Source organism: Anser anser (genome assembly GCF_964211835.1).
Source record: "Anser anser genome assembly, chromosome: 2".
Taxonomy (NCBI): domain Eukaryota; kingdom Metazoa; phylum Chordata; class Aves; order Anseriformes; family Anatidae; genus Anser; species Anser anser.
Genome location: NC_139721.1, coordinates 122315687 through 122334712, shown reverse-complemented (window position 1 = coordinate 122334712; position 19026 = coordinate 122315687). Strand labels below are relative to the sequence as shown.

Here is a 19026-nt window from a genome sequence, read left to right as displayed (position 1 = left end):
CTGGCAACCAGCAACCCCCTGCAAGGGGCTCTGCCTCTGCTGTGTGCCTCACATCCCCAGCTCCTCAGGGCACACGTGCAACAAATGGCTCCTTCCTTACCCATCTGCACAGCACAGCCAAACAGTGCTCGAGGCAGGCCCAGCCTGGCCACTTACGTGCTGGTCCTCCCTTGCTACAGGCAGTCCCCGTGCTGACTTTGGGGGTAACCACGGCTTTCACCAGTGCCCCAGCTGCCGAGCCAGGTACCAGCCGTGCCTGGGGTCAGGCTGCATCTGTGTGGGCACGGCAGAAGAGCAAAGGCGTATTTGGTGCCTTGGAGAGCTCAGCAGTGTGTTACCATAGTCTCCTAGTCAAAGGGTTTTTGGTGAGGGAGATGTGGGTTGCATGGAGGAAATGCCTAGACGTGTGGAAAAAAAACAGCACACCAGGCTTCAGCTGGGGCTACCAAAGTCATTTTGAATGTGGTGAAGGATTTAACACTTTGCAGTGAAGTGACGGCACCAGCCCCGCCATACCTCTGGATCTGACCGTGGCGAGATTGCTCACAAACACCTTCTGGGGAGCATGGGCCTCTTCCCACTTGCCTCAAGTGCCACTACAGAGCAGTGATTGGCACTTCCACTGCCAACTTTTACATTTAGGAGACAGCTTGGGCACAATGGAGAAAATGACACTTGGCAGTCGTAGCAGGAGCCTGCAGCTCCACCAGCCGCTGCGGTGCCTGAAACCAGGCTCCTGGAGCTCAGCCAGGGCAGCTCGTTCCCTCGTGGTTAGCAGAGGTCCCTCTTGCTGTGCGTGACCAGGACAGGGCTGTTTAACCCCGCTTTACAGACCCGATATGCACAACTCGAGTACCAGCTGAAGTCATGCCGCTCCGCTTCTTGCCCTCCATCCCGAGTGCCCTTTTGGTGCCCACCAGGGAGTGACAGATGAGACAAATTCCCCTCTGCTCTGCAGGCTGCCTTTTCCGGCACGGTCTTTCTTGTCAGAAGGGGGTGTTGGGGTTCAGGTCCTGCACAGCCCCGCTCAGGTTGAGGTTAGGACCCATGAGGTGCAAACCCTCTGCTCCCCGCCAGGAGACTCGGTGGTCTGAGAGCCGGCCTCACGGCTGTGCACAGGGCAGGGCTTACCCGAGGGGCAGGCCAGCCAGCCCGGGCCAGAACTAGGCCAGCTGGGACCTCCACCTGGAGCCATCTCTCCTGCAAACGGGTCTCAAAAGGAAAGCGTGAAGAAAGCTGCAGGTTTTGGTTTGTGGTCAGCAGGAACGGATGGTCATAGGACAGGAGAGCTCCACTGAGAGACAGGGAGACGTAGCAAACCCTCCGGCGTTAGTGGCTGCCCCCATGAATCCCTCGTGCTAAGCAGAGGGGACCAAGGAGATGGAGGAGGAGAGCTCCAAGCCAAAGCCTTTCCCTGCTGTTGGCAGAGGGTGAGGAAGGAAGGGGGAGACACTGGGTGTCTGTCAGCCTCCTTGGGGTCTCTGAAAGGATGGTTATTCCCATCACCAGCCCAGGCCAGAAGTAAAGGGAACCCCTGGCAACACAAACATACTGAGCTAGGTTCCCAACCCCTCCCAGTCCTCTGGGCTGTATGGTTTTGCAGCTGGTAGGTTCTCTGCTGCTCACATCCGCTGATCTGACCGATCTCTGGGCTTGGCCAGTGTGCTGCTTTCCAGCGACAGAACACATTTCTGCATTACAGCCACACAAGACTTCCTTCTGCAGTTAGTGCAAGCAAGTGCAAGCAAAGTAAGCCTAGCTTACTTTGTCCTTTGTGTTTTCCAGATTCTGCAGAGACAGAGTGATAGCCTACAGCCAGCGTGCGTGTCTCCATCCTGAGCAAACCAACCTCAGGTTGCTTGGACCACGTGAAGTCCCTGTGCGTGTTGAATTGCTCACCCCTGGGCACGCATTTTGTCTGATCTTTGTGTTCTCCTATTAGCGCCATTTCCTCTTCCTTTCTTTCATCAGTCTCCATTTTTTCAGATCTTTATCTTCTTGCCAGGACTTGTCACAGCCTCAGATATTGCTGTATTGGTGTGGTTTATCCACGTTGGGCTCCTTTTTTCCTTTTTATATTCCTGTTTTCCTGCTCCTTAGAGTGGAGAGTCTGTCTCTCAGATTTCAATTTGAATGTATTTTCAGCCTTAGACAACTCCTTCTGCAACTTCAGACACACATTTAGGTATGCACAATCTCTCACTTCCATGTTAACACTGCATCAGTCAGTGAAGCTTGCTGCCTGCATAGTTATTCTAGCAAAAACAACTTCTTCCCCTTTTTGCTGCTACCTCTGAGCAGGGAGATATCAAAGAACTTGCAGCTACATGGATCATACGTACCTTTTTTCCCTTTATACAACGCTTTTCTGTGGATTTTGCAAAACTGATCTTTACTTCTTGCAAATAGAAATTTCTGCACAGAATGACAGAGCTCTAAGCTATGCATTCTGCCACATCCACTCACACTGCCTCTTGCAAATTCAAATTCCACTGGCATTTGGGAAATGACTCATTTGTGGCTTTTGCTTAAGTCCCTTTCTGTTTTTTAAACTGCGTTTTCCAAACAAAACACACTATATGCTGTCTCAATTTCCTTGTAAAAGGCCATCCTGGTTCTGTACAGCAGGTGCTGAACTTGTATCACCTTTACAGGTCTGTGATTTTCCAATGAACCCCAAGATCAGGGTGATCCATGAGCCTTTTGTCTCCCTTTGGGACCTCTGACTCAGGCATCCCATGAGTCTTTCAGCATTGCTTGACCTCAGAAGTCTCAAAGCTCTCATAGATGATTCAAAGAGGCCCCTTCTTTCTTCTTTTCTTTCTTTTCTTTCTTTTCTTTTTTTTTTTTTTTTATTTTTTGAATTCCTGAAATCTGCTCCTTGACACAGGAAATTGGTAATCTGTTCCCTGGAACATCTTTCTTTGTGCCTACTGAGGCAGCCTGACTCAGTACCTGCAGGGCTACTGCTTCCCCCAGGAACAGACATGAGAGAGGAGACAAAGATGCTCTGTGATCCAGTCTGGAAAGGAGTCTTGACCCAGTAAACTATGCAATAGAATAAATACAGTGGAGGGACTTTCATACTTATCCTTTACTTATTTCAAAGGTGGTCCTATCTTACTACGAACATTTTCTTATTTCAAAATCACTGATGCTATTGGGAATTCCACAGTGCACACATAACCTCGAGTGGAATACACAGGTGTTTAATGTTAGACTTATATGGCCACACTGGGAAAATCCTCGAGATGTGGCTCAGTTTTCAGGGGGCGAACACCCTCACCCACTGCTGCCACGAGGAAGAACAAGGTGCAGCTGTGTGTCGGGCAAGAGGCTCGCGATGCACAGGGCAGATCACACCAGCCTGCTCCGGCCACACTCGCTCCGGCAGCGCCCAGTGCTTGGGGGTGAGAACCGACCATCTTCTGTTGCCTTCCCTGCAGTCATGTACGTACACCAAAGCAAACACACACAGCTTGATGGGTTTCTGCTCCTCTCCGCAGACCTCACGCCACTTTTGGAAAAGCACAGCCTTCCCCAGCAGTACGAACAGCGAAGGCTGAGAAGATCACAGCCAGCACACTGAGGTCTGCAGAGTTATCTCCTCCCCTCAAGCAAACAAGCTGTCACGCAGCAATCCAGTCCCTCGCGCCAGAGCTGGGCCCGAGCAGCCCACGACTGCCAACTCCAGCGCAACCCGACCTGGGGCTTTGGCACCACTTCCACACTCAGCTGCCTGCAGTGAAGTGCTTTGAGGGATTTAATTTAAGGGAGAGCAGCACGGATTCGTTGCCTTCCCCCATGCTGTTCAGACAGAGCCTCTGCCTTCGAAGGCAGGTCCCGCTCCCGTGGGCAGCAGTGGGAAGAAGCCCTCCGGGACACAAGCCTGGCATGTGTGAAGGGCAGGGAGCTCGGCGCCATGCTTGGCAGGGCACCATGAGCATGAACAGGCAGCCGGCCCATGAAGTCACGGCGAAGCAACGGCGTTTGGGACAGGCCAAGAAACCGCCTGGGCCCGGGCCTAGGTCTCACTCCTCTTGCCAAGGGGGGCAAGAAGGGGAGGAGAAATCAACACTGCAAAGGAGTATGAGGGTAGAGAGGACATCTGAACGAGGAGGTCTTCTCCACAGGCAGCAGCTGACTGAGGTGTGGAAGGCGTGAGGAGGCAGGGAGCCTACCACTCGTGTCACAGCAGCCCTGTCTAGACTGGGAACAAAGACGGACAGAAAGGGCGTTCCCTTAGCATCTGTAATTGGTGAGACATAAATCAAGAGTCAGTTCTCCACAACGAGTTACGTTTGGCTGATGTAAAGAGCAGGGAAGTGAAAGTCATCGGCTGGGCGCCCGAGGGAGGAGAGGAGAGAAGACAGGAGATAGGTGATGAAAGGGATGCAGAAGGAGAGAAACGAGAACAGGTTAGTGACAACACAACACTTTGCTCTGTGCCCTACTCCTCCCATGCCCGCAGCTTGGAAGTGTGTGACAGCTGACTAACAGCCTGGGACAAAGAGAAAGAGAGACCAGGACCACTGTTCGGTTATAAGCTTTTTCTTTTTTAGAATTCAAGCTTACACAGTTATCTATGCCCACTATATTCATAATTACATTTTAATATCTGCATACAAAAGCTATGTAAAAATTATTTTCTTCCCCCAAATATACAAATTTTCTCTTTAGATAGTTTAAAACATTTGTGATCACAGATTTTTTTTTTAATATATTTTAGGCTGAAAAAATATTACCAATCTAGCATAACTCTTAACACTGTTTGCAAAAAAATACATCATCCAAGGTATTTTGTTTTTTACTGTACTGTGTATTGTTTGCCTTACCCTCAGGGCACGAAACTGATATAAAAAAATAAACCAAATAAGCAAAACCCACAAACCTCATAGACAAAGTAAGAAATCCTCCCAACTAACTTTATAAAAACAAATAAACAACCCAAACCACCCTTCTCTTCAAAAAAAAAAAAAAAAGATGAATGACTAATTTGATGTATTTATGAGCAAACTAAAACTTAAGAGTGCTAAGGAAGTAGGAAAAGAGAAAAAGAAATTACAGTATGTCAGCTAGTTCATGCCCTGATACTATCTTTACCAACATTAAATGTGTAATTAAATAAAGTGTCTTTTAATGTTTTACATTGTGCTCAGTAATTTACATAAATTTAATCTACACCTGGGTGCTGATGTAGATTTACATTTGATTGTCTTGTGCATAAACAAGGTTAGCTTTTAAAGAAGGTAAACTGTGCAATGGACAGTCACAAACAACTTATTACCTGCACAATATTGCTTTTCGAAGGCGACATCAGTCAATGTGGATACACACAAATAATGCATACTCTTTGCATTTGCTAACATCTATACGGCACACTAAAACTTTGTGATAAGGCCAAACCTTTTTTTTTTTGTTGTTTTTAATTTTAAAGCAAAAATATACCATAGTAAAAAAATGTGCTCACACTGTTTTGAATCTTTAAGTGGAAAATAAATCTCTATCACACTAGAATAAAGTTTCTCTCTATAAAATTTAAATACGGATCACTTCATTGCTATATCAAAAGGAAACGTCTGGCAATCATTTCCAGATGATCACAATAACAAGACACATTAAGAGGTCCTGTTGCCTCTTCCTTTGTGAAAAGATAAATGTTGAACGCTTTCAATTGCTCTCACAGTGAGAGGAATATATTCCTTGGTTGTGGATTTCGATTCTGTCAATGAAAAAGGTTTAGCCTTAGGAATGCTGGCTACATCTCAAAACTGTAAGACTGATTTTTATAATTTATGATTCATGCAGCAAAAAGTCAATATGACATATACAGGTTAGAGTTCCATAGCATAAAAATACATCACTAGCAATGACATGCTCTGCTTGTGATCAACAGCCCTGTCTTGGCAGATTTCAGACACAAATGGTCTTTCTGGACATATTTTTTTTCTCTTTCTGATGCCTGCCTCTGAAGAAGCAAGCACTTTGCTCAAGGATGGTTTTGGGCCTCAGAGGTCTAACTCTAACACCTACATTTTGGCAGAATGTAAACAAAAATCATTATCACACACTATATGTGTCATTATAAATATCAATAACTTAACTGAGATTACACATGAAACGGGCATCTAAATGCACTTGTTACCCAGGGCAAAACCATGAAGGATGACAATCAGGTTTGAGAGGAAGAATCTTCTATGCAACACCCCCACACAGACCACAAAGCAAAAATGAGGGTTGTGTGGCACCGTCAGAAAGAAGATGCTGGACTGCACTGAAAAGTGCCCGTTGTTTCCCTCAAAAGGCCAGGTCCTACAAATGCTGCTGACTGTAGCTGCAGTACTGATGTCTGCCACTCAGGTGGTAAATCCAGTGGCTCAACTAATTCTGCAGTGGCCTGAGACCACTGGTGTATAAAAGCAGGTAAGTCATTGCAGGACTGAGGTCACATCCACTAGTACGAGTCTGCAAGAGCATCCTCATGGGTTTTAATTTTGCTCTCATGATCATGTAGATCAGGAATCAGACTAAGGAAGTCACTGAAGACACACAAACAAGACTGGTAGGAGATCAGAGGCCATTAGATGTCAGAACATCAAATCTGTCAGACTAAGAGCTAGTTCTTAGTTTTCAATGAGGAGTATTACTAATCCCCCTGTTAATCAGAGCCAATGTAATCTAAAAAGCTAGAAAAGTATGCTGACATATGTCCTTACTGCTTAAAGCACTGCTGAACTATTCAAAGTCGGTCGCCTGATTTTACGCACTTCGGCCCATCTGCAGTCATCTAAGAAAGGAGGTCTGGTTTTCTGAACCCTGATTAACCACAACCCCAAGCTGCATCGGCATCTTGGGAAGTCAGGCCATTAGCTTGGATGCCTAAATGCGGCTTACACGCCTGAATTCAGACATACATTTACACAGGCTGTGTTTTAAAACTTTGTAACTTGCTTTGGTCACCTTTGGAGACAAGTTCCTGTATGAGCAATTATTTTTATAGCAGCCAGTGTGCGAAGTGTTAATTCTCAGCACTGCCTCAAACTGCAGCTCTGTCCAGGGTGTTGCAGGTTCCTTCATCTCTCGCTGCTTCCCAAGTCAATCCAGTAACTCTCACATTTTTTCTCACCTGTGACCTTTTCTATTTTTTGATTAATGCAGTCCTGACACTCCCAAGTGTTCAAAGGCCAGTAGTGGTGGCCTCAGTAGTTACAAGCTACGAGAAGTCACTTTTGGGTAGTGACTGCCAATTTAGGCTACTGATTTTCTTTATAACCCAAAGGATGAGAATTGTTGATCTTAATGAGAGACAATCTCTCAAGTAGCAATGTGACTCTAGGAACTGAAGCTCAAGAAAAAAAGGCTTGTAGTGAGGTCACTGTGAATGACCAGGGGAAAATGACATTTTTTTCTCTGCAGTCTCATCTGCAGCACAGTCAAAAGCTTGTACACCAACTCAAGCTCACATTTAGCTATTAGATGAGATACTCAGACAGGCTTCAGAAGGAACTCCATACTCTGGCAGTACAGAACTCCAAAAGACACACGCACTTCTTTTATTTTTGAGAGCCATCTGGGGTATAGATGCCAGTAATGGATGGGCTGGTTTTTTGCTCTTCCTACATACTGTCAGTGCCCTACCAAACCACCCCCAAATCAGATATCTAATATTCTTCACTGACTGCAGATGCTGCCCATCTGAGATTCTGCAGAACCAACACAAGCAAGTTCATCAAGTTGTCTGGTTTCTTGTTCCAAAAAGCAGGAGAGTTTCCGGCTCCTCGTCCCCAAGACATAGCACTCTACCAGGAATTTGGGTAGAGAATGGTGTTGGCACACATTTTGCGATGGAGCAAACACAGCCCACGACAGAGGTTCTTCAACTCCAGCAAGCATTTAAGGACTAATTTCCAATGGCCTGCCTACTTGCTACCTGCAAAAAGCCCTGAACACGCCATTGTGTTTTATATTCTCATGAAATTACGTGCACAACCTGTAAGGAATAACATCAATGCTCACAACTCACTACAGGTGCATATGATATCAAAGAACAGGGAGAACAAGATTCCACAACCCTGAAAGAAGAGCCAACAGCACTCCAAACGCTTTATCAGTGATAAAGGGAAACAGAGGTGAAAATAATTTAACCTCTGGCATGTATTTTCTGTGTTCCACCTGTAAGATTAAATTTTCCTGAGTATCGTGGTCTCATGAGGGGATAAATGTGTAACGTATTGGTTTAGATATGGGCCATGAGCTTTGAAAGTCAACACAACCACCCTAACAATGCCCACTGACTTGCCAGGCAAATATATCAATAAATAGCAGAGACAGAAACTGGTACTAATGAATGCACAACACAAAGGAATGTGGGATACGAGGAAGTGCGAAATAGGTGAACTAAGTCTCTGAGTTCCCAGGAAGAACAGAAGAATGCTTTTGATGTATCATACAAATTCAGAGGATGGTTTAATATCAAGTTTATAAAATCCAGGGACAAAGCCCCTGAAAGGAGATGGATGACAGAAAGGAACCTCTACCCATAATGCCCTCATTACAGGCCTCCAAACATTCCAGTATTCTGAATACTGGCTTGCAGATTTCGGCAGCAGGACATCCTGTCTTTGCTCACGTCAGTTCCTGCTAGTGCAGTTAGTGGAAATAAATTATTTGAAGGAATCAAGTGAGAAACTAGCCAAACAAAACACAAACGCACACCAAGGAGGGAGAACCTAGCTGATCAACACACATAAACATACACACACACAAGAGAGGGTGAAAGAAGGAGAGAGAGAGAGAGAGAGAAAACACAAAAATATGGAAAAATGTTTAAGACATCTGCTGAAGATTTGTAATTATATATATATAAAATTATATATATATACGTGCATATAAACTTTATATATATATATAAAACAAAAGATTACTGCCAAGCAATGCTATTTGTATTACTGGGATAAAGCTGTACAGTCTCGAGTGTCATTAATAACACAACTGGTTTTTGTTCCATCTGATCGTCATCCCATATGTTTCATTCTCCTTGTCATCACTCTGTGATCACTCACATCCCTGAATAATTCCGAGGAAATCCTGCTATCCTGACAAACAGCCTCCTCCTTCAGAGCGATGGATTTTCCACACACCTCAGAACAAGCAGATCACCCCACTCTCAGGAAAAAGCATCTCAGAGGACCGAATTTCCCTCCTAGCTCCAACAGACCTCCCAGTGAAGTTACCTGGAGTTCAAACACAGTAAGAACTGAAGGATCTTACTTTCTTATACACATGGAAAAAAATGAATCAGTCCCTTTTACCACTCTGCATTTTCTAGATACTTGATTTATGGGGCACGGTAAAACTGCATCCATTGGAACAATCCTCAGATAATGATGGGATCATGATGGTGATGAAGATCCTAGATCATAATGGTAATTGTCACAATAGAAACAACCATGAAGACTGGAAATTTCATTGCATTAAATGGTCACTTGTGCCCTGTAAAGTGAGGTAATACTAGACAGAATTGCCAGGATCAAATTAACAATAGCTGTTTTAACTTGCAGGCCAATTTATTTTCTGCCACTTCAGTTAATCTCCCATAACTTCCAAGCAATGATGCATGTGAGCTGGTGACCACGCAAGTGCTGGTGAATGAGACTGGTCTGTTTGTATTTTCACTGTTAAGCTGTCAAAGCATTCACATCAAAGGACCGAAGAACAAACTGCAATAGTCACAAGTACCTGCATTAAAGGGACGTTTTCATCCATGTGTATGCAACTGCCCCCAGCAACCCCAAACAAACAAAACTAAAACACAAACAAAAACCCAACCCCGCCTCAAGAATCAGAAGAGAACAAAAGAAGAACAAACAAGGGTGAGAAGAGCTGGGCAATGGAATGACATGACAGCCAGTAGTGCGACAGGGGTGCGGAGGACTGCTCCAGTCTCTCTAATCCTCAAACACCTCCAGGAACAACGGAGGGAAGAGTTCTGTGGGGCACTCCACCTTCATGTGCAGGAAGCGGCTGGCATGGCAGGCTCCAATCATTCGCAGATCTGTCACTTTCATCAGCAGTTTTGGCCAAAAGTGTGCAACATGGTGTTTTCTGTAATTAATGTAGTGTTCAAATGCCAGGAGGAAACCCTCTTGACACTTTTCTATCCTCTCGACGCAAACAAGGCCTGGGCGATCTGCAGATACAAAGAAACAGAATTATCATTAAAACTCGTTTACTTTAAGGAATTCTTGATCATAAATTAGGCAAAATAGGATTATTCTGTCGTAAGAAAAGAAAAGATGGAGGCCAAGGGAATCTGCTTTGACTCAAACAACTTCTTTGACCCTGGGCATCTCATTTACATGTGCCTCAGTACTATCCTTGATAGAACAAGGAGATCATTCTTCCTTTCTTCATCCTTTTGTCTATTTTGCCCATCTTCTTGAAAATAGCCGTTTGGGAAGCGTTTCCTTGCAGTGACTGGAGCAGCATATCCTTGATCTCAGCTGAGGCTTCTATGTATATCTTACTGTAAAACAACTACTAACCAAAAAAATTCCTCGTCAGATATCTAAATTACAGTTCTTTCCTATCTCTTTCACTACAGCCTGCAAGGCTTTGATCAGTCTTTGATCCACAAGTGAGCTGCAAAGGAAACTGTTATGGAGCACCACAGAACAATAAATGCCAAAAGTTTGGCAGACAGTTTGAATCAGCTCCCATGTGAGTGCTGGAAAAGTTCCTTTCACAGGTCACTCTTCAGGAGACAGTTCTAGGAAAGCAGGTCTTCTGAACTGCCTTCTGAAACTCCATTTGTGTATCACTGTGTAGGGAACTAAAAAGAAATCAAAATGTTTTGACTGGGAATGTCATGTGCTGTGTTGTGATGAATGTGGAAACCTTTCTGTTTTGAAGACAAAGTTAATTCTTGTTAATCGCTGTCTGTGTACTATTACTCAGTGTCCAGTCTTCAAAGTGGTCTTAAAACAAAACCTTGCCAAATCTGCCACTGCCCAAGAATGGAATTTCCTCTTTGGGCTGGCACAGTCAGGGGAAGCATATTTGAAAATATATTTGATCTGAGAAGGAAATAAACTGTTTGGAAATCATACAAAACGGTCTATGCTGCTTCTGTATCACGTCACCAAGAGACCAGCTAAAACAGTCCCAGTGCAGGGAATCAACACAGCTCTCAAATGCCAGTTAGCAAGCGGGGGTGTTGTTAAGTAGGAAAAAACAAAGGTCAAACTAAGCATGTGAGACTGCTGGAAATGCGTATTAACTGTACTTCTCACCTAGTGCATGACAGTACTTAGGGGGACAGGGAACTTACTGTAAGGACAAGTGTTGCTAAATTATCATTTTTCTAGTCAAGGCAAACTGGCTCAGAACCAGATCTTTCTGATGATCACTCCTGCCTCCCTGTTAAGTCACTAAACTGAGCGAGGTGTGTCACCAAAGCCACTTCTATGCCTGTCTCTCTGAATACCCTTTTTTTCCTTGTGCTCACGAAACTGATTTTAAAATGCATCAAGATTTTGAGAGAGAATTTTACCCACATTACTCCAATCAGCACTACAAGATCTAACATGCCCCGTTTCTTTAAAGAGAGACTTGTGATGAAGACTAAAGAGTTTCAGAATGATTGGGGTCCCAATATATTTCTGTTCTCACCTGACGACATGAGCAGAACAGCCTGAAGAAGGGCAACCTCGGTGTCATCCAGGTTAAATGAAGAAAGAGACATGCCCAGGTCAAAAATGGCATCAGACACTACGCCAAGACCCCCATTTTTCAGCTGGCCCCTTGTCACCGCCATCTCCCCATTTAGCGTTAAAGTCTCACTCTCGGGGTCATAGCGAACTGCTGCTCGGAGGGACATTATCTCCATACAGCAGCCTTTCAGAAGGATGATCTGGTCTTCACATGGCAGCTGCAGAAATCATAAATGGTAAAGAAAAATATGTGTTTTTCAAACCGAACTGATTTACAACTACAGTAAATTCTTGACCATGAATCCACATTTAACATCCCAGGGCACTACCTGGCGTACAGCAGTCTCCCTACAAACGTGCTGCTGACCAGCTAGTTCGAGTGCACCTCACAAAACTCCAAGACTCACATTCCTGCTTTCAGAAACTCCTGGCAGGTTAACACCCTCACGTACCCTTAGGAAATCTAGTGATAACACAGTGGTAGGGAAGTGGACCTCAGCAAGATATTCACAGCAAACCAAATCGGTGCAGATGCTCAGGTGAAGTGACCCAACTTTCAGAAGTGCTCCTTTCCGTGAGACCTCTTAGTTTGTGGGAACATTACAAAATTAAGTCCAATAAACCTTAAGAAGATTTATTCTGAGAGGTTCCTCTCTTCCACTCCTGAGCTCCTCCGGCTTATAACTTGGCATAACAAAATAAACTGTAATGGGGGCTGGTAAAGGCCCAGTCAAACTCACTGCCAGCCATGCTGATTTCTCACCTGACCACAGTGGAAGATGTTTGGTAGGGTCCAGAAGAGTGGACTGCTTTGTAATAAACAGAATTTAATATATATATTTTTTTAAATCTAAAAGAGGTATGTCAATCAGTGGGGCATGTGCTGTGAATTCTCTGTCCATTTCAAACAACACAAGTTATCAAGCTATATTATCCTAGTAAGGCTGACCTCCCTAGACTCCCTATGTTATTGCTGGACAGACAAAAAATCTATGGCATAGGTCCAGCTTTTATGCTGGTGCATAAGCTGTGATCTTCAGGGCATGTGGCAAGACTCGTCTCTTCCGTAACTTAAAAAATGGTAAGGTGTCCAAATTGGCAGAGGTAGGTTCTGTTTTTATAAAGTATTACCAGGATGTTGACACATTAGGAGAATGTGTTCTATAAAGCATGTCTTTATATTTACATAGGTAGTCCAACAATAGCAAAAATAGTAAAAAAAAAGAACAAAAACAAGGCCATTTTGAGATTGGCACTAAATGAACAGCAAAGAGTCACATGTGAAAAAGTGACTTGTATCTACTTGCATTGAAAGAAGGCAAAAATTCTTTCATTTCTGATTCATATCAAGTTATATTTACCTGAATTTCAATTCAAGATGAAAAAAAAACACTCAACAAAACAAACCACAGAACACTGTAAATTTATGTGGCAACTGTGCACTCACAAAGCAATTGCATTTATTTGGTGTAAAACCATGGAGGGTGGATGCCAGACAGTTACCTAACACTAGAGGAAAGCAGCTGCTTGTTAGAGAAGAGTTTAAAGCACAAAGCCAGCCACAGTCAGAAAAGTAGTTGAATCATGCAGCTATTTTTCCAGCAATGCCCACTTCAGGTGTAAAGTGCTTGATATATAAGAAAAATGACTCATCCTGTTCAGGGCAATCACTTTGTCTGAGGATCACACTCAGCTCAGCGGTAGTGTGTGAAAGGCTGCACAGACATAGGGGCAGTCTTGTTACCCAACGACACCACCACTGCTTGGCTGCTGAGACCGAAGTAGGGAAACGAACATGGTAAGAAATTGAAAAAAAAGAAAAAGAAAGAAAAGTGAGCAACCATGAGAGATATAAGAAAAGGTAACTGCAGACAAAAAACAGACATGAGAGAAAAGAAGGGAGAAGAACCAAAGAGAAATGAAGAAAAAAACCTAAGGAGGAGAATGAAGAATGGGGGAAGAAAACCAGACAGACGCTAGCAGGGAAGATATTACTTGACACTTCAGCTGTTTTAGTAGTGAGCCATTAAACCATAGAGAACTTCTCTTCCTACATGAACCTTCTTAAAAATTCTTTGTTGTAGAGGTGATCTGACTTTGCCTATCCATCATTTCTTTCCTAATTCTGAAGGATACACCTGTTTCGCTGACACTGTGCCTCAGGTCTTATTTGCCAATAGCAGCATTTACCAAAGACAGGAGGCCTGAACTTCGGTTGTGCTCCCAACTATGCAGGTTTCAATACTACACCCACCACTGAGCATTGCAACCAGAGCACCATCCAGGAGCGGGGTAAACAAATGTGACTGATACCTGCCACACGTTGTCCTTTCCTTTTCTCACTGTAGGGAGAAAATGCAAAAGGCAGAAACCTGAGGTGTTCACCCCAGCAGGACATCCTGGCAGCCATCACTCACATGTAATGCAGTGCGTGGAGCTGAGCTGAGCTGAGCCACCTAGAAGGGTTGTGTACGCAGACTTATCCAATGTGGAATCACTGATGCCCATGACACCTAAACTCACATCAAACTGATTAAGTTCTGCTTAGTCAGTCTCCTTCACAGAGATATACAGCACTCTCAGCCTAAGCCCGTGTGGAAATTAAGAATGGAGATAATGTTTGAATGCCGTGTATGTCCTATGGGAGAAAGGAGGATTTTTTTCTCATAAACCAGTCCATAGCCCACACAGCGTTCCTTCTAAGAAAAAGATATGGATTAAAAAACATGAATGTATGAAATAAAGTCAACAAGACAGTGCCCCTTCAAAAAGGAGCAAGCATTTGTCATTTTCTTTATGCTATAGCAGCAACTATTTGACAGCTCAGGACAGCTGTCCTATCCCTTTGTGTTCACCATGAGCTGCCCCTCACTCTGCTGTCAAACCTCGCTGTATATGGGTGTATGGGTGTCAGGTTCACAGAGTGGCTCAGCTGTAAGCAAAGCCTGTCCTAGCCGAGCTGTGTAACCTACAGAGTTCATGCCCAGCTACTCCTTGACTTCTTCAGCCATGCTTCCTGCTCAGCTCTGACACAAGTGGGCCCATGGTAGCCAGGAGGGGTAGGAGATGTCAGATGGGCACTGCAGTCCGTGTCTGACTGGCAAAGCTTTCTAAATTAAAAAGACTACCTTGTTACGTCAGTGCAACTTCCAACCAACAAACACTAAATCAGAGGAGACAGTTTCCCTCAGACACTGAATGCTGCAGGGGCCTCCTGATCTATGGATACGTTCCTTGTTTTTTTAAAATCTTAATGCTGGGCCACTACTTCATGCTCTGTTGGCTGATGGAGCTAATGCTAAGATTAGCCAGGGAGAGCTATTTACACTATGCCAACCATTGATATTTAGCTCTTCTTACTCTGTAGGTGCCAGAGGAGGTAAAGACCATTAGCTGACATAAATAGCTCTCCTTGACTGACCGTAAAGAAAAGCTGCCAGCCACAGAAGAGTAAAATGCTACGGCTGCCTTAACTGACTGTTGTTTCTTTCCTGACTGTTTACTTATTAGAGGGAAAAGCTGTTTCCATGTTAGGGAGCCCGATGAACTCCTTGAGCATGGTCACCCTCCAGCAGAGTCAAGTGTTGTTCTGCAGTGTGGGAGAGCAGGCAGGCATCCTTCCATGGCTGGACTGGGGATATTTCCATGTTAAAACTCTCATGGTTGTGGATCCTAAGGGATTAGCAAGACTTAAAATTATTACAACTATTAAGACTGAAATATTCTTTTAGTTACACTTGGGCTGCAGTTACGATAACGTTTTTTAATCTAGGAAAAAATATCATCAGCCATTACATCTGGTCCTTCATTAAAAATGATACCTCAGTGTAAATGAGATCAGCCTAGGCCTCCGTATTCCTAATGTGCAGCCAAGTCTATTTGAGTCTACTTAGGGTATATTTTACACGTGACTATCTACCTAGAATGACACCCCATTACTTTAACAGATTCTCTTATGCACACCCTCCCTGTTCAGGAAAAACATACCTAGGGAATACAATGAGGCAAGTGCCATTCCTGGATAGGGATACGTTCCTGCATTTGAAGAATTTGTTACTGCATAGATTCAGCTCCACAATACTAAACCTGCCAAGGAACTGGAAAGCACAGAGGGAAGTGTGTGCTAAAATATCTGATTAAACGTATCAAATATACCTCTAGACAGCTTCCTTTGGCTCATTTGCTTTGTACAAGGCTACCTCTAAAGACATTCAGGTCCCTAATGAACCATGACGACTTCCAGATGAACAAAATCAGGATTTCAGTAATCACAGGAAAAAGAAAACTCATAAAAATCCAGATGATTCTAATCCCATCTATTTTGATTCTTAGTTTTTCTGATTTTAGATGTAGCCATTTTTTTAAGTAAAGTCCTACCTGTTACAGTTCAGTGCCAGTATTTTGAATACAGTATAACCACAGCTATGTAAATGAGGGATGCAAGGGTTTTTCTTACCTCACAAAACATAGGCAACTTTTTGGCAAAATCCACCACTCTTGTAATCGCTGGTGTGATAATTTTTGTAAACTGGCTGAAGGCTTCTAAATCCACTTTCCCACCTTCTGGGGCATTAACTATTGGTGCTTGACCAATGTCTTCTGGCTAAGGATATCAAGAAAGATATTTAAAGGAACAATATATCTTCGAGCAAGCATTTGATACTCTTAAAAAGTCCTGCTTGGCAACAAAGATACGTTAAAATAAAAAATAATACTATTTTTTTTAAATCCACTTTTTAAGTTATGCCCATTATGCCACAAACTGTGAATTTGTTCGTAAAGCATTTGTGAAAGAGAATACTGCACATGGAAATGGGGGACTGGCAAGCCACTCCCCATGCTGTGTGGGCAGCTGCATTTTTGTGCACATGCAGTTTCTTCCTTGTGCCTCTATCTGAATATTTTGTGGGTGCAGTTTATGTATTTTTTGCTTTAAAATATAGGCATGATCTTGTTTCTTAAGTGACGAGTTTCTCACAAGTTGCTCTAAAAGCAAAGGGCACAGAGGTGACTTGTTACACCTTAGAAGATGCTCAGAGCTTTGCAGTACTGGGCTATTTCACCTACTCTAAGTTCTGAAATCATTCCCAGAACAGATTGCCCAATATCACAGAGCTCCAGGCAATTGTCAAGGCCTGTTTACAAAACTAGGCTAAAACAACTGATGACTAAGAACAGGCTAATGCAAAGCTAGTCTGGATAAACTGACTAGAATTTGAACTCATTTGGGTAAAATTCCGGTTGAAAATCATATTCTGCATGACTTTAGACCAAGACTTCTCCAAGCAAGAAAAAAAAATCCTATTATGAAGATTTCAATAGGAACCCATAATAAAATAGGTTTGACCAGAATCCATATTGAATGTTTTTCATTCTGACTGCATTTCAACATGTTCTCCCGATTCTCTGACAGTTTGTCAATGTTACTGTGTATTTTTAAAACAGACAAAGCTGTTCCTCTGTTTGCTAAGTGCAGCTTTGCAGTTGTAAAAGACCTGCCAAACACTATGCAGAGGTTCCATTTTGTTCATGTTAGAGAGTTCAAAATGGGATAAGGCCCAGAGAACAATGCCTTTAAGACTGATGGAGTTCATGACGTTCATATAAGGGCACTTAAGCAGGGGAGGTGCTGAAACTGCTGCCTGTAACAAAAACTTGTGCTCGATAGTGTTTTTTTTAAAGCAACACATCATAAAAGATCCTTCCCCCTCTCTGTCATCAGTCTGAATCCAAATCTAACTTCTTTCAAGAAAAAACTCAGCAGTGCACTAATAAAACAAGAACCAATTGTAAAAGAACAATGAAGAGGACTGGGCTCAATTATCTAGGGGCTTCTCCTGCTAAAAAGCTCAAATAATCCCAGTTTTAGGCTCTCCCCTTCCCTTCATCTTGGAAAACTAAACCACATTGTCTGCGTGCTCATGATAAACAATATTCATCACTTCCAAGCGAGAAGACTCGAAGCTGAAGCCACGCACAACATTGTTAGTGAGAAGAAAAGAGAATACAGCATTGCCTTGGGAAAGCCAGAAGAATTCAAGTGGCTAGCTAAAACAAACACACTCCAGAAGGGCATGCTGCTGGAGAGCCCTTGCCACCTAACTCACCTCAACAGGACAAGAGGTCCAGGCCTCCAGGGAGCTCCTGCTGTTGAAGGACCACCCTCATCTGCCAAAGGGCTGACCCACAGCTCGTGAAGTGTGCAGTCAGCTCCTCCTGCTCTCCAACAGCTTCTGGCAGGGAGTTTTCAAAGCCCTCTGCCTGGAGTTGTCAGGCCACCCTGGACTTTCCCTCCTGTGCTCACTGCAAGGTGTCAGTGAGCTCCCTACACTCACCTTGAAACTCTAGGGCTTCAGCATGAGTGAAAAAAAACACGGAGGGCCTGGAGCGAGGGCTGCACCAAGAGCAGTTTGGTCTGGCCTAGAGCCAGCTGTGGAGGTCACCGCTGGTTTCTGAACTGTCCATTTCAGCTGCCACCCCTGCCTCTGCCCCATTTTGCCCCTCTCCCAACAGCCCTGTCCTTACACCACCTTACGCCCTGCCTCATGCCTGTACCCCAACCTCAAGCTCCCCAGTTTTGTATCACCTAAAGCAGGTGATACCAACAGAACAGTATTCCTGTGCAAGTAACCACGCGCTACCGCAGCTGATGTTATAGTTTCAGCTTCTTGGCCTGTTAAAACCCATGTAGCAAACCTTGCTATACAGGAAAACTGGAAATTTCTCTGTTACTTCTTGCCAATGACCACTGGCTGTGTTTTCCTGACAGCACACTACTATGAACGTGTGGCCTTTCATATAGAAATCTGGGCACTGCCACTGGAGTTAACAAAACATTATAAAAGGGATCAGGTGCTTTGAATATCAAGTTTCTCCTTGCAATTTAACAATGGGTGAAGATTCCCATTGTGGATTAGGCAGCAGGAGCCTAGGCTTGCAAAAAATGAATGTACTCTATCTGATTTGGTATACACAGGCTGTTAAAGATGCCCGTGTATTCCTGACATGCAGTCTATAATCCTTCTTTTGTGCTGTCTACGCATTCTGTATTCTGCAAGGATTTTCTTTAAAAATTGATCTAGAAAAATAAAACAAATTATTTCCTAAGCCTGAGCATCACTATTTATTTTCCGATCCTTGGGTATAGGCTGAAAACTTCAGTCCTCTTTGCAAACCCAATACGATAGTGTAGGTATCATCCTGCTTTCATTGAAATTTATTTTTCTTCATCAAATTTACTTTAATTAATGTGCTCACTTTGGAACAAGGAAACAAGAAGTACAAGTTATTAATTAAAAATATCAGTTTCCATTTA

The 19026-nt window shown here is 43.7% G+C and overlaps 1 protein-coding gene across 13 annotated transcripts in view; it reads right to left on the bottom strand.

Moving 5' to 3' along the window:
* Positions 1-4535: 4535 nt before the first annotated feature.
* The window catches only part of THRB (thyroid hormone receptor beta), a 167070-nt gene continuing 152579 nt past the window's right edge, over positions 4536-19026 (bottom strand). For 12 of the 13 annotated variants that reach the window (XM_083824299.1, XM_083824304.1, XM_083824301.1 and 9 more), the window contains 3 exons: positions 16168-16314; positions 11671-11929; positions 4536-10189 (listed from right to left, as the gene is read on the bottom strand). In XM_083824299.1, coding sequence (XP_083680425.1) covers positions 9948-10189; positions 11671-11929; positions 16168-16314 — 648 coding nt within the window. In that variant the 3' untranslated portion in view covers positions 4536-9947. The remainder of the gene's footprint in view (positions 10190-11670; positions 11930-16167; positions 16315-19026) is intronic. The other variant, XM_083824297.1, reaches the window with a different exon arrangement.